The sequence below is a fragment of the Salvia miltiorrhiza genome, chromosome 1 (assembly GCF_028751815.1).
Source record: "Salvia miltiorrhiza cultivar Shanhuang (shh) chromosome 1, IMPLAD_Smil_shh, whole genome shotgun sequence".
Lineage (NCBI taxonomy): Eukaryota > Viridiplantae > Streptophyta > Magnoliopsida > Lamiales > Lamiaceae > Salvia > Salvia miltiorrhiza.
In genome coordinates this window covers 75,669,594-75,693,306 of record NC_080387.1, presented here as the reverse complement: position 1 = coordinate 75,693,306, position 23,713 = coordinate 75,669,594, and the positions used below count along the sequence as shown (strand labels likewise).

Genomic DNA, 23,713 nt, shown 5'->3' with positions numbered 1-23,713 from the left:
AAAACAATCTCAACAATGACAGCAGGATGGACTGGCATCGAGCCGCTACTAGAGTTTTACTCGGATATATAGGGTGGATGTCCGACGGGTCTGTGGATGGCGTACAGATCTGGCGCCGCACTGATGGAGGCGATGGAGGGGATTGACGGCGAAAGAAGGCTACAGTGGAGGCGGAGAAAGCGGAACGGCGAAATGGCGGAGGCGGTGCTACGGTGGAGAGGAGGCAGATTGACGGAAGATTCTGCGTCGCTGCTCCCGCGATTCCGACTTCCCTGCCCTCTTCTCCCGTTGCTCCGACATCGTTTCCAAGTCGGATAATCTCCTCGGCGACGTCGCCGCGCTACTGAGCCTCGTGTGCGATCAGCCGGTGGAGGCGAATGTGGGCAGGATTGGGAGGGAGATTGTGGAGAAGAGGCGAGAGAGATGAAGCGGCCGATCTGTTTGAAGGAGTAAAAATGAATTACTTTAGGGCTAAATTAGTTTAGGTAATTAAGAGGGTAATAAACACCTTAATTGACACCTTATTTTTTTTTTCAAAATAGAAACGAGCCATTACGTGCCATGAATAGTGGGATGGAGGGAGTACTTTTTAAAAAAATTAATTTTTTGAAATAAAAATTAAATATAATTCATAGTATTATAATAAATTTTATTTTTATAGAAAAATATTTTTAAAATATTAAAATATAACCCCAAAACCCCATCCTCATTAATCTCTAAATAACATTTGGTGCAATACAACTAACATTTCCCTGTACTTAAATTTTGGCCATATTTTACGATTTCGGACGAAATTACCCTTAATGAGGCGGACCGGGTAGGATCAGGCACGCGGGTCACGTGACGAGTCGGGTTAGGTACTTATGGCACTATTAGTGCCATAAGTGCCAAGATTTTACTTTCTTTTATTTTGAATTTCGTTGGCACTTTTGGCACTATTAGTGCCATAAGTGCCAACGAAAATCCAAAATAAAACTAAGTAAAATGGTCTTGTTGGCACTTATGGCACTATTAGTGACATATAAGTGCCAAGGGAAATAAAAAAAATTAACCAAGTAAATGGTCCTTCTGGCACTTATGGCACTAATAGTGCCATAAGTGCTCATACGAACAATATAAATACAAAAACAACAGCATCATCTAAAGGCTAAATGGATAATCTAAACCCTAAATGGAATATCTAAACCCTAGGGAGAAGTGTTTAAAATGGTCCTTTTGGCACTTATGGCACTAATAGTGCTATAAGTGCCATACGTGCAGCACATACAGAAACAACAACAACAACAATCATCACTGACATACCAAAAATTAGAAAAAACCAGAAACTCGAAATTCCCCCGATCGAATCGATGTCGTCGAACAACGACAGCCCGTCGTTGCCCACGGCGGCATCCGCCGTCGACACTATGCCTTTGCTTGGCGACCAGAGCCCCAACAATGGCTCCCACTTCCTCGACCTCCACGGCGCCGCTCTCTTTCTCCGCCGCGCCAGCAGCTGCTCGATGCGAGAGCCCTCCGTCCGCATCCACGAAGCTGCGACGGAGCAAATCGAGGAGCGCCAGTGTGATTGCTTGGGCGAGCGACCGTCGATGCCACTGCGATTGGATCTGGGTTCGATGGGTAAAAAGAAAGTTGGGCTGGATCGATGGGTTAAAAGGGTAGATTAGGTATAGTGCATAAAAGATGGCTAAATATTGTAGTTTTTCATTTTATGGACAAAATTTGAGTTTGTATCTCCAATAGGGCCATCCGGCCCTATTGTTCCCAATAATAATTTAGCTTAAGTCTAATCTAGATGGACGAGTGTCCTACTAAGATTTAAAAAAACATATCAAAAGCATTTGCAACATTCATCAGATTATACATTATGTTTTTAAATGATTTTTATAAAAAAATAATTAATTAAAAAATAGTAAAATTGTTTTTTTTTTAATTATTTAAAGGGCTGTGCATTGCACGCGCCCTTCAAAAATGCCGTCCGCACTTGGTGCGGAGAAGAGAAGCTGGCACGGTACAAAGATAAATCTTTTTTTAGATATGGAAATTGATTAAAAATTTATTAAAAAAAAAAGAATGAATGAAAATTGAGGAAAATCAGAATGGGGTGATTATACGATGCCACGTACGATATGATTTATTTTGTTATAATGTAAAAATTGATTACAAATGTATAAATAAATAAGAATGAATGAGAAGAATTGAGAAAAATATACGATGCCACGTAGGATAAGATTTATTTTGAATATAGGATGGCTGTAGTTGATATGTGTGTTGTTTGGGTGCGTCTGCATTCGTGCCCTAGGAGACAGATAATGGATTTCTGTATAACAATTTCAATAAGGAATGTTTTTCTCATTTGCAACATCTGAGCGTGTAGTAGCTACACCTAATATACTCAACTCATTGATTGTAGTTAGTAGCTATACCTAACCTTCAATAAGCATGTAAATGCAGAACCCCAACTTCTCGGATGTCAGAAATTCACATTTATTGCGACGTTGAAATAAATAAATCAAAAGATTAGAATCAACCCCCATTCTTTCTGTATATTATAGCAAGATAAATTTTATCCTACGTGGCATCGTATAATCACTCCATTCTAATTTTTCCTCAATTCTCATTCATTCTTATTTATTTATACATTTCTAATCAATTTTTACATTTAAAAATTATTAAACAATCATATAAATTTATAGATAAATTCTATACAATTAAATAATCGTATAAAACTATTAGATAAAGTCTGTACTATTAAATAATCGTATAAAACTAATAGATAAATCCAACATATCCATTTAATTATAAATCCTACATATCCATTTGATTATCAGAATCATTATATAACTACATTAGTACGTGTCATCGTATAATCACTTCATTCTAATTTTCCTCAATTCTCATTCATTCTTATTTATTTATACATTTCTAATCAATTTTTACATTTAAAAACTATGAAATAATCATATAAATTTATAGATAAATTCTATACTATTAAATAATCGTATAAAACTATTAGATAAAGTCTGTACTTTTAAATAATCGTATAAAACTATTAGATAAAGTCTGTACTATTAAATAAACGTATAAATTTATAGATAAATTCTATACTATTAAATAATCGTATAAAACTATTAGATAAAGTCTGTACTATTAAATAATCTTATAATATAAAACTATTAGATAAATCCAACATATTCAATTAATTATAAATCCTACATATCCATTTGATTATCGGAACCATTATATAACTCACGGCCTTCTATTTTTTCAGCCAAATTAAAACACATTAGCACTTCGAGAGTCCATTCATCTGTTTTCAAACGCCTGAATTCCCTCTTAACCTCATACCAATTATATATATATATATATATATATATATATATATATATATATAAACTCAATGACCAACAATAACTCATCATGCCTCACAATCCTTCTTCTTTTCACTCAAAAAATTTGACTTAATAAAATGATGACATCCAAAATAGAAATCCTTATACCCACTTAATTGAGATTGTTCCAAGTGTCACTAAAACTTAAATAAAGTATACCAATAAATTAATCCACAAAAAACAATCAATTCAAATGTCAATTCATTTTTAAAAAAGATATTCTTCAACTAAATGTTATAAATAAATAAAATACGTGCCTATGCCCAATATATATATATATAATAGCAAAATAAATTCTATCCTACGTGGCGCCGTATAATCACTCTATTTTAATTTTTTCTCAATTTTCATTCATTCTTATTTTTTTATAATTTTTTAATCAATTTTCATATCTAAAAAAAGATTTATATTTGTATTTTATTTTATTATATAATACTCCCTCCGTCCCGGCCAAGATGCTATATTTGCTTTTCATAAAATAATTCTCATCAAATTTCGACAGGTTAGACGCTAGTATCTTATATAGGAAAATGATCTACTATCATAATCTATAATGTCACATTCTCAAATTCCATCATTTCAAAATCCCTCAAATTTCATGCATTTATAATGATTTATCATATATATTTTTTATTATTTATTAATTAATTATCATATATATATTCTCCATTATTTATTAATTAATTAACTATTACATTCCATATGAAAATTCATTAATCTTAATATATATATATATAATATATATATATATAATATTAACTTCACACATAATCTAAATAAATAAATTTTATTATTTATTTTATCTCGATAAAAAATAGATTTACATATCTAACAAAAAAAAATAAGGGTAATTACCTTTAAATCCATAACGTTTACACGAAATTGGTTTTTACTCCTATTTTAAAAAATATGCCTTTAAATACATAACCTTTCATTTTTGTTTCGTTTTTATCCGGTGACCGATTTTTTTCTTACACCGGCGCTGTAAATGACATGGCGGCAGCCGAAATTGACACGGTGACACATTTAGGACATGTGGAAAAAAAATAATAAAAAAAACATCCACATCATCATCTTCCCCAATCTCCCCCACTCCCAAACCCTAACTTCCCCTCCCTCCCAAACCGTCGGCGCCGCCTGCCGCCCCCTCCTCCTCCCCCAACCCCGTGTGCCCCTCCCCCATCCCCAGATCTCGTCTGCCCCTCCCCCGTCAAGCTTTCAACGGCAGGGACGGAGCCAGGAATTAAGTTCAGGGGGGGCTGAATTTACTACGGGGGTTCGGGGGCAGTAGCCCCCGAGAAATTTTTTTTTGGGCTTCGTATATTTAAGGCATTTTTTTTATTAAAATACGAGCATAATAATAATAATAATAATAACAAACAACATTTTCATAGATTATATAGTTTCAATATATTACAAATTAGTTTCAATACATTACAATTTTTTTTTGAACATTTCGTATATTTCAGGCATTTTTTTATTAAAAGACAAGCATAATCTAAATAACAAACAAATTTTTTTTGGGCATTTCATACATTTTCTATTAAAAGACAAGTATAATAATAATAGTAATAATAATAATGAAAAATATTTTCATAGATTATATAGTTTTAAATAACACGATTATCCTTAAGTTAAGTATATATGAGTGAATAAAACAAGCAAATCAATTTTTGTATAACCAAGTTTCACTATATTTTATTAAATGAATTTTGTTTAGTTCAACTTATTAAATTGGATTTTAAGTAGAAATTATATTGGGCTCGATCATAAAATGGACCACTAAAAAAATTGTATACACATATATATTTGACAAACATGGTTTTCATACCTCAATTCCACATATTTTGTTGTCATTTCCCTTCATGTTTTGCTTGTGAATGCTTGTTTGTGCCCGAATATTTAGTTTTATGAAGATTTGATATCTTGGTGTAGTTTTGGAGTAATTTCAGGAAAAATAAAGGATTAATTGGAGCATTTTGAAGATATGAGATTGAAGTACGTCTCGAGAGGAATCCGTGAGCGCAAACGGCGACCAAATCCGAGTCCGGACGAGGGAGAACGGAGCAAAACGAGCGGACTGTGCAAAACGCCCAGTACCCCGCGGTCACCACCCGCGGCCGCGGGGTGGGACCGCGGGTCAGCTGTTCCCAATTCCAGGGGTGTACCGCGGTCACCACCCGCGGCCGCGGGGCGGGACCGCGGGTTCCCTGAGTTTTGCCCACGTTTGAGCACCACGGGCGCGGGCCATGACCGCGGGAAAAGAGCGGAGTCGCGTTTTTTCAGCCCTTAAACCCCTTTCTCCCCCTTTTCCTCACATTATTCATCTTCCCCAACCTCATACTCACCCATTTCCATCTTCCCCAATTCCTCCACACCAAACCCTAGCCTCCATTACCACATCTTTTTACCAAGATTGAATGCATTGAAGAGGAGAGAAGATTGGAGAAAGCTCATTAATAGGATTTGTCACTTCTTACTCTCTCTTTCATTTATGTATTTCTTTGATTTAGGTTTGTTGTTTGTGAACATGTTTGGATAAAATCCCCCATTGGTTTGGGGATTAGGCTCATGGATGATGTGATAGATTGATTTTTATGCTTAATATATGTATTGATTATTTCCTTGTTATTATCTTTTCAAGCCCTAGCTTTAATTCTTGTATGGATTGTTGGCCACTTTCTATGCATTTCTAATTTGTGATTTGAATCGGGAGAGGATAATCATAATAGATTAGGAGCTTGAAACATATTGACTCAATAAACCGGGAGGTTGAGAGTTGGGTGAGAGTTTACCGATCATTTGTGCTCTTGGGAGTTATAGGTTAGAAGTTGACCGGGGACGGCAACTATGACCCGTAATCTACAGTTTTAGTCGTCCGGGAGGGGGCTAGAACTAGTGGGGAGATCACTCTAGATAAATAGGAATATCAAGACTAATATTGAGCTAATTGAAGTCCATTGCTAATCCATCGTTGCCTAATCCCTAAATCACCTTAATCATCTTATTAATCCACTTGCTTATTTGGTTTTATTTGTCTTTGCACTTGTTAAGTAATTAGTAGATAATCAAACCAATCACTCCATCGTTTAGTCTAAATAGCTATAGCATAATGACTTAGGATAATCACTAGATTGAACTACTAATCCTTGTGGGATACGACCTTGCTTCCATATATTACAACTACCCGTATACTTGCGGCGTGGTGAAAATATTAGCGAACAAGTTTTTGGCGCCGTTGCCGGGGATTAGTTTAGTTTGATTACTTGTGATATTTTGAATCATTGTGTTTAACTACTTTAGACATTTTACTTGATTTATTTTTGTTTTCTATCTTAAGATGTTTGTTTTGACTCGTTGTTTTTGTTGGTTGGTAGGGTGATGAAAAAGAAAATTATTACACAACACCAAAAATATTAAATGGATGATGGAAGGAATGAGTTGGTTGAGCAACTCGAACTACAATTGGCGATGATGCAACTTAAGTTGCGAGTTTTAGAAGCAAAAAGAAATTGTAGGCAACCATTCATCCAAGAAGCCTTCCAACCAACACCTTCTTATGGCGAGTATTATGACATGGGGTGCAATGCCATGGAGTGGCAATCACCATTGGAGTATGAGGACCATTTCAATAGTTGGAATTATGAAAATTCTTATTTCACTAAAGAAAGCTTTCAAGGGGGAAATCGGTACTATCAAGAGGAGAAACCGAATGTTAGAGACGATCTTCTACAATGCTTCATAGCTACACAAGCTTGGATAGAAAAAAGTATAGCAAACTCGGATGTTATGCTAGAAGAGCAAAGAAAGTCTTTGGCTACCACTATGGAAAATCAAAAGCGAATTGATGATGTGTGCATGGCCATTAGCCTACAAAATGGAACCTTGTATGAGGAACCAATGCCAATGCTAAGTGAAGAGCCTCAAGAAGTTGAAGAAGATGAGGATCAATTCTCCAAATCCCTTGAAGTCGAGAGCCCAACTTTTCCAATGCAACCTCTACAATTCCAAAAAGATGAAGACTGCACAAGCTTCAAAGAATGCAAAGTCATAAATTTTGTCGATCCTTACCTCGACCCGGGCGATTCTACGAAGGCTTGCTTCTTTCACTTTTATTTATGTTCATCTTTTGATTTTTATTTTGATTTGCCTAATAAGGAATTGTTTGAGTGTGGTGATACTCTAGATGGTGAACGAGATTACCATGACGCCCGGGATGTCTCAAGAATTGCAAAGCCACCATATTTTTGGATCGCGGCGGATGGAGCTTGCAAATTTGATGAGAAATGGCCACCGCCTAAGCCTCCACCTCGCTTGTGAGTACGAGACAAGTGACCATTTTCTCCTTCATCCAGACTTATTTCTCCTTTGTGTGAAATAAGTTTGGGGGGAGGGTGAAGATGGGTTACTTATCTCATTTATTCCGTTGTTTATTTATTTAGTTAGTTTAGTTTTTGAATAATGAGATTTTGTCTATTTTCTTGAGCTTTTCCATGTCTCTTGAGTTTGAGCTTGATTGTTGAAAAACATGAGTTGGATGAAATGTGTGTTGGGCTTATGATATGAATTTTGTTTTTGGAAAAATTGTGTGTATCACTTGTGGATTATGCATGAAAAGTTTGAACTTGTGACAAGTGAGTTAAATGTTTTGCCTCCAAGAACTTGAAAATGAGCTTGTAAGAATTGAGCCTTTGATTGTCATACATTTACAATCTCATTTTGTTCTTGAGTGTAAATCATTTGAGCATGTGTGTTGATCTCTAGAACTTGCCATGAGTCCTTTCTTGAAAATAAAAGTAGATGTGTTGTTAATATTGAAGTGATTTAAGGCCATCTTTGTTAGCCACTTAACTCAAATTGTGTCCAAATTCTCATTTGATCCTAGTTTACCCCTTTCGTGCCTTGTAGCCTTTCTTTTAATGAACCAATGATAAAGGGGTAGAACTTAGAGTGTTAGTGGTTGCTTTGATGAAAATGGTTGGAAAATGATTGAAATTGCTTGTCAAACTTCGATTGAGTGAAAATCACTAGTCTCCTATTAGCTCAAAAAGAAAAAGAAAGAAAAATGAAGAGACATGTGAATAAAATAGTACAAAGGGGAGTGATTTGCCTTTTGAATCATGGTCTTGATAAGTATTCATAGGGTGAAAAGGAAGAAAAGTGGGGATATTGGTTGATTGATTAGAAAAGAACAATGGTGAATATGACATATTCAATTTGGGAATTGTATGGGATATGAGTCACTTTGCCTATAAACACCTCACCTCACCAAAGAGCTCTCATTGCAACCTAAATAGAAGCCCTTTTTGATCTTTATTTGTAACACATTGAAGTATAGAGAGTTAGGATAAATGGCAAGCTTATGGTAGATTGCATACTTGTTTCAATTTGAGTGCAAACACGTCCATTCTAAACACTTGAGAGTTGAGTGCGTCATTGAAACATCCACTTTGTTAGGATTCAAGCTTGGAGGTTATAATATTGAACTCATTATCACTTGTGACTTCTTGGAATGCATTTATACTTGTGATGCACTTTTGAAAGATTTTTTGTAAAATTTGAAGCCCTTGAAATGACACCAATTCATGCTCACATGTTTGTTTACTTTTATTTCTCTTCTCTTCGTCGTTTGGGGACAAACAACACTTTAAGTTTGGGGGGTTGACAAACATGGTTTTCATACCTCAATTCCACATATTTTGTTGTCATTTCCCTTCATGTTTTGCTTGTGAATGCTTGTTTGTGCCCGAATATTTAGTTTTATGAAGATTTGATATCTTGGTGTAGTTTTGGAGTAATTTCAGGAAAAATAAAGGATTAATTGGAGCATTTTGAAGATATGAGATTGAAGTACGTCTCGAGAGGAATCCGTGAGCGCAAACGGCGACCAAATCCGAGTCCGGACGAGGGAGAACGGAGCAAAACGAGTGGACTGTGCAAAACGCCCAGTACCCCGCGGTCACCACCCGCGGCCGCGGGGTGGGACCGCGGGTCAGCTGTTCCCAATTCCAGGGGTGTACCGCGGTCACCACCCGCGGCCGCGGGGCGGGACCGCGGGTTCCCTGAGTTTTGCCCACGTTTGAGCACCACGGGCGCGGGCCATGACCGCGGGAAAAGAGCGGAGTCGCGTTTTTTCAGCCCTTAAACCCCTTTCTCCCCCTTTTCCTCACATTATTCATCTTCCCCAACCTCATACTCACCCATTTCCATCTTCCCCAATTCCTCCACACCAAACCCTAGCCTCCATTACCACATCTTTTTACCAAGATTGAATGCATTGAAGAGGAGAGAAGATTGGAGAAAGCTCATTAATAGGATTTGTCACTTCTTACTCTCTCTTTCATTTATGTATTTCTTTGATTTAGGTTTGTTGTTTGTGAACATGTTTGGATAAAATCCCCCATTGGTTTGGGGATTAGGCTCATGGATGATGTGATAGATTGATTTTTATGCTTAATATATGTATTGATTATTTCCTTGTTATTATCTTTTCAAGCCCTAGCTTTAATTCTTGTATGGATTGTTGGCCACTTTCTATGCATTTCTAATTTGTGATTTGAATCGGGAGAGGATAATCATAATAGATTAGGAGCTTGAAACATATTGACTCAATAAACCGGGAGGTTGAGAGTTGGGTGAGAGTTTACCGATCATTTGTGCTCTTGGGAGTTATAGGTTAGAAGTTGACCGGGGACGGCAACTATGACCCGTAATCTACAGTTTTAGTCGTCCGGGAGGGGGCTAGAACTAGTGGGGAGATCACTCTAGATAAATAGGAATATCAAGACTAATATTGAGCTAATTGAAGTCCATTGCTAATCCATCGTTGCCTAATCCCTAAATCACCTTAATCATCTTATTAATCCACTTGCTTATTTGGTTTTATTTGTCTTTGCACTTGTTAAGTAATTAGTAGATAATCAAACCAATCACTCCATCGTTTAGTCTAAATAGCTATAGCATAATGACTTAGGATAATCACTAGATTGAACTACTAATCCTTGTGGGATACGACCTTGCTTCCATATATTACAACTACCCGTATACTTGCGGCGTGGTGAAAATATTAGCGAACAAGTTTTTGGCGCCGTTGCCGGGGATTAGTTTAGTTTGATTACTTGTGATATTTTGAATCATTGTGTTTAACTACTTTAGACATTTTACTTGATTTATTTTTGTTTTCTATCTTAAGATGTTTGTTTTGACTCGTTGTTTTTGTTGGTTGGTAGGGTGATGAAAAAGAAAATTATTACACAACACCAAAAATATTAAATGGATGATGGAAGGAATGAGTTGGTTGAGCAACTCGAACTACAATTGGCGATGATGCAACTTAAGTTGCGAGTTTTAGAAGCAAAAAGAAATTGTAGGCAACCATTCATCCAAGAAGCCTTCCAACCAACACCTTCTTATGGCGAGTATTATGACATGGGGTGCAATGCCATGGAGTGGCAATCACCATTGGAGTATGAGGACCATTTCAATAGTTGGAATTATGAAAATTCTTATTTCACTAAAGAAAGCTTTCAAGGGGGAAATCGGTACTATCAAGAGGAGAAACCGAATGTTAGAGACGATCTTCTACAATGCTTCATAGCTACACAAGCTTGGATAGAAAAAAGTATAGCAAACTCGGATGTTATGCTAGAAGAGCAAAGAAAGTCTTTGGCTACCACTATGGAAAATCAAAAGCGAATTGATGATGTGTGCATGGCCATTAGCCTACAAAATGGAACCTTGTATGAGGAACCAATGCCAATGCTAAGTGAAGAGCCTCAAGAAGTTGAAGAAGATGAGGATCAATTCTCCAAATCCCTTGAAGTCGAGAGCCCAACTTTTCCAATGCAACCTCTACAATTCCAAAAAGATGAAGACTGCACAAGCTTCAAAGAATGCAAAGTCATAAATTTTGTCGATCCTTACCTCGACCCGGGCGATTCTACGAAGGCTTGCTTCTTTCACTTTTATTTATGTTCATCTTTTGATTTTTATTTTGATTTGCCTAATAAGGAATTGTTTGAGTGTGGTGATACTCTAGATGGTGAACGAGATTACCATGACGCCCGGGATGTCTCAAGAATTGCAAAGCCACCATATTTTTGGATCGCGGCGGATGGAGCTTGCAAATTTGATGAGAAATGGCCACCGCCTAAGCCTCCACCTCGCTTGTGAGTACGAGACAAGTGACCATTTTCTCCTTCATCCAGACTTATTTCTCCTTTGTGTGAAATAAGTTTGGGGGGAGGGTGAAGATGGGTTACTTATCTCATTTATTCCGTTGTTTATTTATTTAGTTAGTTTAGTTTTTGAATAATGAGATTTTGTCTATTTTCTTGAGCTTTTCCATGTCTCTTGAGTTTGAGCTTGATTGTTGAAAAACATGAGTTGGATGAAATGTGTGTTGGGCTTATGATATGAATTTTGTTTTTGGAAAAATTGTGTGTATCACTTGTGGATTATGCATGAAAAGTTTGAACTTGTGACAAGTGAGTTAAATGTTTTGCCTCCAAGAACTTGAAAATGAGCTTGTAAGAATTGAGCCTTTGATTGTCATACATTTACAATCTCATTTTGTTCTTGAGTGTAAATCATTTGAGCATGTGTGTTGATCTCTAGAACTTGCCATGAGTCCTTTCTTGAAAATAAAAGTAGATGTGTTGTTAATATTGAAGTGATTTAAGGCCATCTTTGTTAGCCACTTAACTCAAATTGTGTCCAAATTCTCATTTGATCCTAGTTTACCCCTTTCGTGCCTTGTAGCCTTTCTTTTAATGAACCAATGATAAAGGGGTAGAACTTAGAGTGTTAGTGGTTGCTTTGATGAAAATGGTTGGAAAATGATTGAAATTGCTTGTCAAACTTCGATTGAGTGAAAATCACTAGTCTCCTATTAGCTCAAAAAGAAAAAGAAAGAAAAATGAAGAGACATGTGAATAAAATAGTACAAAGGGGAGTGATTTGCCTTTTGAATCATGGTCTTGATAAGTATTCATAGGGTGAAAAGGAAGAAAAGTGGGGATATTGGTTGATTGATTAGAAAAGAACAATGGTGAATATGACATATTCAATTTGGGAATTGTATGGGATATGAGTCACTTTGCCTATAAACACCTCACCTCACCAAAGAGCTCTCATTGCAACCTAAATAGAAGCCCTTTTTGATCTTTATTTGTAACACATTGAAGTATAGAGAGTTAGGATAAATGGCAAGCTTATGGTAGATTGCATACTTGTTTCAATTTGAGTGCAAACACGTCCATTCTAAACACTTGAGAGTTGAGTGCGTCATTGAAACATCCACTTTGTTAGGATTCAAGCTTGGAGGTTATAATATTGAACTCATTATCACTTGTGACTTCTTGGAATGCATTTATACTTGTGATGCACTTTTGAAAGATTTTTTGTAAAATTTGAAGCCCTTGAAATGACACCAATTCATGCTCACATGTTTGTTTACTTTTATTTCTCTTCTCTTCGTCGTTTGGGGACAAACAACACTTTAAGTTTGGGGGGTTGACAAACATGGTTTTCATACCTCAATTCCACATATTTTGTTGTCATTTCCCTTCATGTTTTGCTTGTGAATGCTTGTTTGTGCCCGAATATTTAGTTTTATGAAGATTTGATATCTTGGTGTAGTTTTGGAGTAATTTCAGGAAAAATAAAGGATTAATTGGAGCATTTTGAAGATATGAGATTGAAGTACGTCTCGAGAGGAATCCGTGAGCGCAAACGGCGACCAAATCCGAGTCCGGACGAGGGAGAACGGAGCAAAACGAGTGGACTGTGCAAAACGCCCAGTACCCCGCGGTCACCACCCGCGGCCGCGGGGTGGGACCGCGGGTCAGCTGTTCCCAATTCCAGGGGTGTACCGCGGTCACCACCCGCGGCCGCGGGGCGGGACCGCGGGTTCCCTGAGTTTTGCCCACGTTTGAGCACCACGGGCGCGGGCCATGACCGCGGGAAAAGAGCGGAGTCGCGTTTTTTCAGCCCTTAAACCCCTTTCTCCCCCTTTTCCTCACATTATTCATCTTCCCCAACCTCATACTCACCCATTTCCATCTTCCCCAATTCCTCCACACCAAACCCTAGCCTCCATTACCACATCTTTTTACCAAGATTGAATGCATTGAAGAGGAGAGAAGATTGGAGAAAGCTCATTAATAGGATTTGTCACTTCTTACTCTCTCTTTCATTTATGTATTTCTTTGATTTAGGTTTGTTGTTTGTGAACATGTTTGGATAAAATCCCCCATTGGTTTGGGGATTAGGCTCATGGATGATGTGATAGATTGATTTTTATGCTTAATATATGTATTGATTATTTCCTTGTTATTATCTTTTCAAGCCCTAGCTTTAATTCTTGTATGGATTGTTGGCCACTTTCTATGCATTTCTAATTTGTGATTTGAATCGGGAGAGGATAATCATAATAGATTAGGAGCTTGAAACATATTGACTCAATAAACCGGGAGGTTGAGAGTTGGGTGAGAGTTTACCGATCATTTGTGCTCTTGGGAGTTATAGGTTAGAAGTTGACCGGGGACGGCAACTATGACCCGTAATCTACAGTTTTAGTCGTCCGGGAGGGGGCTAGAACTAGTGGGGAGATCACTCTAGATAAATAGGAATATCAAGACTAATATTGAGCTAATTGAAGTCCATTGCTAATCCATCGTTGCCTAATCCCTAAATCACCTTAATCATCTTATTAATCCACTTGCTTATTTGGTTTTATTTGTCTTTGCACTTGTTAAGTAATTAGTAGATAATCAAACCAATCACTCCATCGTTTAGTCTAAATAGCTATAGCATAATGACTTAGGATAATCACTAGATTGAACTACTAATCCTTGTGGGATACGACCTTGCTTCCATATATTACAACTACCCGTATACTTGCGGCGTGGTGAAAATATTAGCGAACAATATTTAAATAAACATTTATATATTTATGCATATATATATACATAGAAAATTTTAAAATTTTGAGGGGGGCGGTGGCCACTACCAGCCACCCCCTGTCTCCGTCTCTGTTCAACGGCGAAATCGCCAGATTTTGGATTCACAACAGAGCTCGTCAGCCGGAACGGAGCTCGCCTGCTATGCTACTCCTTCTGAACCGGATGTCGCCACCGAGAAACGAGCTAGCTAGAGTTTAGATATGAGGGTGTATACATGTGCAGATGGGCTCTCATAGCTTCGTACCTCGGATTCATATACATTGTATTTTATTTGCCACATGAACTTAAGATTTGCATTGTATTTTATATTTTACCTACATTACATTCTCTCATCGTTTTCTAAAAATTTTCAACTCTTTTTTCACTCAAATAAAGAAAAAAAAAACTTTATTTTTCCACTTTATTATTCTTACAATTTATTTTATTTTATATGTTCTAATTATGTAACCTTATTAATTAATAAATACATACTACAATTTATAAACAACCAAATATTTGCTATCTATGTGCTTCAAACATAAATACACCTCCTAAATCTACCAAACGTGTATATAATTAATCTAGGATTTTGAGAATCATGATCATTATTGTATATCGTCCATCTTATAATTATTTAACTCGAACTTGATTATTGTATATCTTCGATCTTTGGATTTTGACAATAGTGTTGGTATTGATATATTTTTTTTGATAAAGAAATTTAAAGATCGCGCGACGAAAAATTTGAATCCAAGACCTCAGCTCTTGAGTTTTAATCTTCTACCATTAGGTCAATACACGCACACTGTTAGTATTGATATTTGGTTTCTATGTTTGTGTATGTAAGACTATGTAATTTATAGATGCTTTAAGGCTTCTGCATAGCATTTTGGTCTTAAAATGACTTGTAGTGATACCATGTACTATCATTTTTTTCGACAGAATAACAGTATTAAATAAATAAATTTAAACGTCGCATCATGGTGAACTCGAATCTAAGACCTTTGTCCTTAGGCATTAACGTCTATACCGCTCGACTAACACCAGGGCCGGCCCTTCTTCAATTCAAATGGGGCAAAGGCCTAGGGCCCCAAATTTGAGGGGCCCCCAAATTTAAAATTAGTTCTAGTAGTAGTATTTTTCTTAAAAAAAATTATAAGTTAGTATTATTTATTAATTTTAAATTTATTAATTTTAAATTTATTAAATAAATATTATTTGATATTGATATTAAAGATTTATTTTAAAATTATAAGTGATACAAATGTGTTATACTTATCATAAGAAAATAAAGTTAATTGTAGAAGTTTTTGAGTTTGTCAAAACATCATATTGTTAATTTAATGTTTCAAATGCATGTAGGATATTGTTAAGTATACCAGTTATTGTAGTGTGAATAGAAATATTTTTTGTAAATTAAAATTGATAAATTCACATTTGCCGATTACTATGTCTGAAGAAAGATATATTAAATGTGCTAACAATTTTGTGCATTGAAAATGAGATATTGAAAACACATTATTTAGGGATGGTAAACTTGATCTTAAAAATGTTATTGATGATTTTGCTTTTCAAAAGCTAGAAGATCAAAATTATTTCATTATTGTTATTTAGTTTATTGTACTTAATAATTAATAATAAAGTTATGTAGTCACACAATCATGAGAGACAATCACATGCTACTCTATTCGATGACAAAAATCTCAAATTTTAGTTGCATGTGTTGGTCAAGCGGTAAAGGGTTAATGTCTAAAGCCAAAGGTCTTGGGTTCAGGTCCCTTATGGAGCGGCCTTTAAATCTCTTTATTTAATAATGTTTGTTTATAAAATAAGAAAAAAACATATATAAAAAAAAATCTCAAATTTTCATTTTAATAAGGGCCCCTTTTTTCGTTTTCGCCTAGGGCCCCCGAAATGTCAGGGCCGGCCCTGACTAACACATGCACATGATACTATATATCAGTGATATTTTATATATGGGCAGCCACATGCAAAGTTGGAGATGAATATGGAATTTATATATCCCAAATTCTAACTTAATTTTCCCTTATTATAGAAATCAAACTATTTTCCTTATTTTCTTATAATTAAATCAAACACGTAAATTTAACAATTAGGAATCACGTTACTTTCTCAAATCATAATTCCTGCGAAATAAACGGGCCACAAGAATTTTATTTCTTATTTACTTTTAGATATACTATTGGGCTAGACAAATTAAATGTAAGATGAGATGTAGAACTTGGTCTGGTTTTTTGGGCCAGCCCGGCCCGGCCCAAAATATTTATACATAAAATACATTTTTTAGATGAGCTAAGCTACAAAAAAGCGGCCCAATTTTTTTGAACCAACTGCGAAGGGAGAAAGTGAACCGTAGGTGTTCGATCAATTGTCTGAACCAATACGCAATACTAGAGGAATTTATCCCGAATAGATCATTTATCCACCGTGGGCAAGCATGACGTGCCCATCACTGATGTGACAATTTTTAGGATTTGTGTGTCTTGGGCGGTAGAATGATGATGGCTCCATATATACACAGTAGCTCGAGACCAATCGCTGTGGGCGTGCCAAAATAAAGTGCCTTCTTCGTTGGAGAGCAGAATTCGTTGTCTAAACCTCTTGCCGGGACTAATCGGACACTGCGTCACATGGCTCGCGCCATCTGTCCTTGGATATCTCGGCATTTTTACTCCATGCCTGAAATTAATCACAAATTAGAGCACCCACACTGGGGGGCGCGGACGCTAGCCCGGGCCTGGCGCGTGCGTACGTGCCCCCCGCAATACCGCGCCAGCTTCTCTTCTCCGCACGGACTGCAGTTTTGAAGAGCGCGTGCAATGCACAGCTCTTTAAATAATAATTAAAAAAAAAAAACAATTTTACTATTTTTTAATTAATTATTTTTTTATAAAAATCATTTAAAAACATAATGTATAATCTGATGAATGTGCTCGTTTGGAATGTCCGTGGGCTCACGGATGAATCTAAACGAATTATTAAGGAATACTGCATTTTCTTCTCTCTTCTTGTGATCGGTAGCATCGAGCCCAAGTCTAATTTAAATAAGACAAATACTTTAATCAAACAGTTGGTGATCATATTGCTTTTATTCTGGATGACCCGGTCAGATGGTTAGTGCTGACTTCGATTCATGTGGGGTTGTGGGGTTGGGCCTCTCTTCCGGCGTCACTTGCACTTGTGTGGGTCTGTGCTGCATTTTGACGAATAGATGGTGTGCGTCACTTGGACTTGTGTGGGTTATTAAATTTTAAATTTCAATAGGAAGTACTCATGTATTTTTTTTTAATATTTCAAACCACCTGATAAATCTATCAAAAATTTACCCATTTTCCATTTCACAATTTTGACCTTTTAAATATATTTACATGGAAGTATGTAATGAAGTATTAGTGGTGATTCCTAGAAAAAATAATGTTAGTTATGTGGGCTATTAATGAGCAACTTTTTTTTTTTTACATAATTAATACATGATATTGACGGTTGATTTTGTTAATGTATTAATTTGAGTTTTGCATAACTTATGACTTTAATTTTTCTCTAATTTACAAAATTGTCATTCAAATCGAAAGTTGTCCTTTTAATATATTATATAGATTATAGATTATAAATTATAGATTAAAGTGAAATAAGAGTTTCATATTTTATAAAATTATGTAAAACAATTTTACTAAAAATAAAAATGATATAAAATTGGAGGACCGATTAAAATAACAAAAAATATAAATTCTCCTATTAGATTGCATGTATATGTGAGACGGGTCGGGTCAGGTCAGGTCAGGATAATTATTCTCCTGGGCGCGAGTTGCGGGTTTGGGCCAGATAATTCAAAGTAATTATTGTTGTGATAAAAATTAGTAATAATCCACATGAAGAAAAACATTATACTGTTTGAAATATCAACAAATAATTATCTCAATTTACAAGATTCAATTAACACTTTTAATAAAGGGTTAATTATATCAAAACTCATATTTTTTTTCCGATGGGTGGTCACGTGCTTGGCCATCTGCCAGCGGAGCTTGGGGTCGTTAATTGTCGATTGGTGTCCACTCTCACTTTCTCTTATTATATTATTTTATTATATTATAAACTCTAATTAATATTTATAATTGAAAATTTAAAATTTAAAAAATTATATGAATTAATGAACCCAAATAATCTATTATTAATTTAAATAAATATAAAAAAATAATTATAGACCCTAAATGGATGAGTGAACCCTTGTTAATTATATCTATATTATATAGAAACATAATAAATTAAAACGGAATAAAAAATAATTAAAAATTTATAACATAATAAGAGTGGTACACATTATATTTCGGGATAGAGGATCCCATTTGCCTATGGCGGAACACTTGTTTCATTTTGTTTTTTTTTTTTGTTGTTTTTTTTTTTTTTACATATAGTCGTTTGCAGCAGTTAAAATTTCAGCCATGCATATGGTTTAAAATAATTCACTATTCGTTCCTATTTTATGTCATAATTAAGTTTTATGCGTATTTTTGTTTGATATTTTAAATTAATGTGTTATGTGTATTTTTATTTATATTTTCAATTTTAGTTGCGTGTTGTACAAATTTGCTTTTCAATAATATGTGCATTTGAATCTTAAATCGTTAATCATAATTATATTTTATTACTTAAAAAAATTACTTTATTCATGTAATTATATAAATTTTATTGAAGTAAAATATAATACAAAAATTAAAATACATAAATAATATAAATCATCTGCCTTCCTCTTGTAGTGTATGTGTGACAACAACTTATACATAAATGGTCATTAAATGCCAAATTATTTGCATATCTAGGTATGTATAACAAATCCTTACAAATTCAAGGACTGATAAAGACCTCAACATACCACTTTTTTCATCTCTCTCTTTTAATTCTACTACTTTCATCATAATTTTATAAACAATCAATTGAGATGTATATATACACGTCACTATTGTTAAATTAAGCAACGACATGGATCATACCGGACGTGTTTTACATAAAATTTACGATCGAATCTCATAGAAAGTGAAAATTTTAATTTTTGAAATTCAAACACTTATACAGTGAATGCGGACGTGTTTTACATAAAATTAAGACATTTTCGTTAGTTTTTATTTTATATTTTAAGAGGGGTTTATAGCTTAGCTCAAACCTATATACTAGCATATAGCAGTGAAGCTTTCAATAGAATATACTAGTATCTAAACTTATTCGTTGACCGTGAGTTGAGGTTATCTATATTTTTTAAGGTTTTAAAGGATTTTTTTAATGGTAAGAAGTGTATACATGTATTTTTTTTAATTTAATACTCCCTCCGTCCCGCGAGTCTTGACACGTTTGGGTTCGGCACGAGAATTAAGGAGTTGTAGATTAGTGTTTTAAGTGTGTAATTAATAAAGTATAAAATTGTAAAGTAGGAGAGAGAAGGTAATAAAAGTGATAAAGTAGGAGAGATAGAATATAATAAAGGTGATAAAGTAGGAGAGAGAATGTAATAATTATTACCAAAAAAGGAAACGTGTCAAGATTCGTGGAACGGCCCAAAAAGGAAAACGTGTCGAGATTCGTAGGACGGAGGGAGTACTCTTTACGTCCATAAAAAATAGTTCTAGTAAGAAACGACACAGGTTCTAATAAAAATTTTATTGTATTATGAATGGAAAAAATTAAATGTCTCACTTAAAAAATACTCCCTCCGTCCCGGCTTTTAGTATCCAACTTTCCTTTTTTGGCCGTCCCACATTTTAGTATCCATTTCTATTTTTGGTAAAAGTAGGTGGGGCCCTTACTCCGCTTTAATTATTTTAACTCTCACATAAAATATGGGACCCCTATTTCACTCACAACACATCAATCACTTTATTCAAACCCGTGTCGTTCTCAACTGGATACCAAAAGCCGGGACGGAGGGAGTAATATTTATAATGATAATTAATTATATTGTGAGTGAAAAATAAGGCTCATCAGGCACTATGTAATCAATATTTTTCAAAAATAAAAAGACATTAATTTTTGTGGACATTTCAAAATGACAAAAATGAACTATTTTTGTGGATGATGAGAGTATTAAATAAAAAAAATACATACAACTAAACACAAAATGAATGTTATTGAATGAAAATGAATAAAATAAATAACGGTATATGCATTTTTACGATAATACTCCCATCATGATGTGAAAAAAGGAAAGAGAAAAAGAAATAGGCATTTTGCATAAAATACATATGAATTATCCAATTTTTTATATAAAAAATCACATATTGTGTGGTGCATGACTGAAGTATGAGTCCCACTATAGTAAATTGTGTTATGGGGTAATGTTTAAAAATGAAAGGGAACATACTAAAATGACAAAATTAAAGAAACATTGATGGTGTACAGAAGGAAGGACTAGAAGAAATAACACTAGTTTAAATAAAAGAAACCCATGCTGGTTTTCTTATGAATCATGGTGAGCCTTGTGTAGGTAAGACTCAATTATTTTACACCACGTGCGGATTGATATAATTAATTAATCCTAAATTGTTGAGGCTGCAGGGGGCGCTTCACAGCGGGGCATATCTGGGGGCGGAGGCAACATCTTCTCATTGGGGGCTTCCCCGTCCTTGACGATGAACGCCATCTTCATTCCCCAACTGTGATGACGCTCGAAATGACAGTGCATGAACCACACTCCTGCGCGCCATAATATTAATGCAACTTTAATTACTTAATAAGCTATGAGACTTTTGCTTAACAATTTATGAAGGAAAAGGAGATTGAACCTGGATTGTTAGCCTTAAATCTGATAGCGCTCCATCCACTTCTTGGAACGGCAACCGTGTTCACCAACGGCGGGTCAATGAGATTAAAGTTTGGCGGATCCGTGTTCGGGTGGAAGTTCCCGTATCCAGATCCGACAACGTAGAAGCTGTGTCCATGTAAATGCATGGGATGATCGATTCCATCGCCAGTCCCATAGTTGGTGCCTTGAAGCACCATCTCGACTTCCGAGTTGTAGTCCAACATGTACACAGCCGTTCCGGATTGGGCGGGCGCAAAATTCCCCGGCTTATAACCTTGCGTGAAGTCGAATATTATTGGTGTCATCGCTGGGAAATCGGGCGTGAAAACTCCTCTGATCCCTTTGTAATAGGCCTCAAGAATATTTTGGGTTTTCGGCAACAACATGGTCACGTTGTTCATGCTGCCCACCAGCCTGTAGTCGAACACGCAAGAATTTGTGAGACAGGGCCACGTATTGATGGAGAGAGTGACGAACATGTTGTGGGTGATGTTCATAGGAACTTTGATGGGGTAGTTGTCGTCGGCGAGGCTTCTGAGCCTGTTGCTGAAATGGGTGGACTTGGCCACCCCATCGTCGAACTCAGGGAAAGATGGAAGCACCGGTGATGAAGGCCGGGGCCAGGTGTAGTTACCGACGTACTCCACGATTCCTGTGGTATTAGTCCCCACGCGGCCGGAGTATATTCTGCCGGCCATGTAATAACGGCTGGGCGGCTGGTTGGCTTCCAGAAGGAAATCTATGGTCTGGCCGGGGGCGATCGCGATGTGATCGGTGTTCAGCGGCTTCGTGTAGGCGCCGTCCATGCCCACCACCGTCACGTTGTGGTCCTTGATTTTCAAGTACATAATGAAGTTCATCATTGCGTTAATCATTCTGATCAGGTAAGTCTTGCCCGGCTCCACACTCAACTTCAATGTATCTGCATTAATTGCATCAAACCAAATTAATTAGTAAAACTTTTATCTGTCATGGTCAAGACAATACATTTGCTTTTCGGAACGAGATTTAAGAAGTTGTAGATTAGTGTTTTAAGTGTGTAATAATAAAGTGATAAAGTAGGAGATGGAATGTAATAAATTGATAAAATAAGAAAGAGAAGATAATAAAATGATAAAGTAGGAGATAGAAGATAATAAGAGAATACTTAATTAGTGTTAATTAAGTGTTTAAAATTCTTTATTTTTGTTTGACTCCTATTTGTTTGAATTTTACCTTGTTTTGAGCATGGATACTGGTCGCCAGGTTGACCATTCATGAGGAAAGCATCAGACAATTGGGCACTTTGTCCTCGGGCTATAAAATCCTCGTAAACTTGTTGCACATCATCATTCCACCACTCTCCTGCATGCAACATTTATTAATTATTCCGAATATATAGAATTCCAACACAATTAATTAACATTGGTCGAGAATTTTAATTATACCTAGTAAGATGGGAAATTCAGCATGAGGCTTAGGGAAAGGATAAGTGTGTGTCTTGGGCGGTAGAATGATGATGGCGCCATGCACAGTAGCTCGAGTCCAATCGATGTGGGCGTGCCAAAACAAAGTGCCTTCTTCGTCGGAGAGCAGAATTCGTTGTCGAAAGCTTTTGCCGGGAGTAATAGGACACTGCGTGACAGAGTCGACGCCATCTGTCCATGGATATCTCGGCATTTTTACTCCATGCCTGAAATCACCTTATATGCATGCGTACGGTTATATATGATACTCCCTCCATTTTTTATTAAGTGTTCCCAGTCGTCAAAATACACATACCAATAAAATAAGATATTTACTTTGTAACTTTACTAATTATCATAATAAATGCATATATACAACTAATTATTATATTCATACAAGTATTAAATAAGGATAAAATAGGAATGTCATAATTATACTCTCAAATTTTGGCGTACCAATGGATAAAAAATGGAGGGAGTATATGAGTTTGAAATGCTTGAATTTGACGTACCAATGGATAGTAATATTTGCATCGGCACGATTAATAACATCGACTACTACCAATTCTCCCCTTCGAGCATATATAGTTGGCCCTGGGAACTGCCCGTTTACTGTTAGCATGCTTTTGGTGGTGCATAGCCTTGTGTGTGAAGATCTTCTCACCTGCAAAATTACTCATGGAATTAGCTACCTTTTCTATAAATAAAAAAACAAAATCAATTAATATTATTAGCATGCATGGGGAACATACTTCAAACTTATGATGAACTAAAGCATCAACTGGAGCCATAATAATACCAAGGTAGCACAGCATGAAAACCTTGAGCTTCCTATAACAAGACATTTTTTTCAGTGGTGTGTATTTATTTCCTTTTTCTTCTCTGTATTTATAATGTCGATTCTACCTTACATCTCCTCTCATTTATTTCTGATCTAACGTCAGTATTTAATTCAGTGCATGACTTTCGCTTCCTATACAGTGGCAGACATTTTAAAATAAATATATACTCGATCAATCAAAACATAACCAACATAAAACTTTTTATTATATTTAAAATAGAGTCCATATATATATATATGCAGTATAGAGGTGATTCTAGCATGTGAACCGTCCCCGTCGG

The 23,713-nt window shown here is 35.8% G+C and overlaps 1 protein-coding gene across 2 annotated transcripts in view; it reads right to left on the bottom strand.

Annotated features, from left to right (window-relative positions):
- LOC131006261 (laccase-15-like) overlaps nucleotides 1-23,467 on the bottom strand; it is a 43,728-nt gene extending 20,261 nt beyond the window's left edge. Inside the window, exons 1-6 of one of the 2 annotated variants that reach the window (XM_057933444.1) lie at nucleotides 23,344-23,467; nucleotides 23,104-23,255; nucleotides 22,574-22,818; nucleotides 22,362-22,490; nucleotides 21,127-22,068; nucleotides 20,571-21,037 (exon numbers count right to left, since the gene is read on the bottom strand). In XM_057933444.1, coding sequence (XP_057789427.1) covers nucleotides 20,880-21,037; nucleotides 21,127-22,068; nucleotides 22,362-22,490; nucleotides 22,574-22,818; nucleotides 23,104-23,255; nucleotides 23,344-23,436 — 1,719 coding nt within the window. In that variant the 5' untranslated portion in view covers nucleotides 23,437-23,467 and the 3' untranslated portion in view covers nucleotides 20,571-20,879. Of the gene's footprint in view, nucleotides 1-20,570; nucleotides 21,038-21,126; nucleotides 22,069-22,361; nucleotides 22,491-22,573; nucleotides 22,819-23,103; nucleotides 23,256-23,343 lie in introns of those variants that run through there. The other variant, XM_057933443.1, reaches the window with a different exon arrangement.
- Nucleotides 23,468-23,713: the final 246 nt, after the last annotated feature.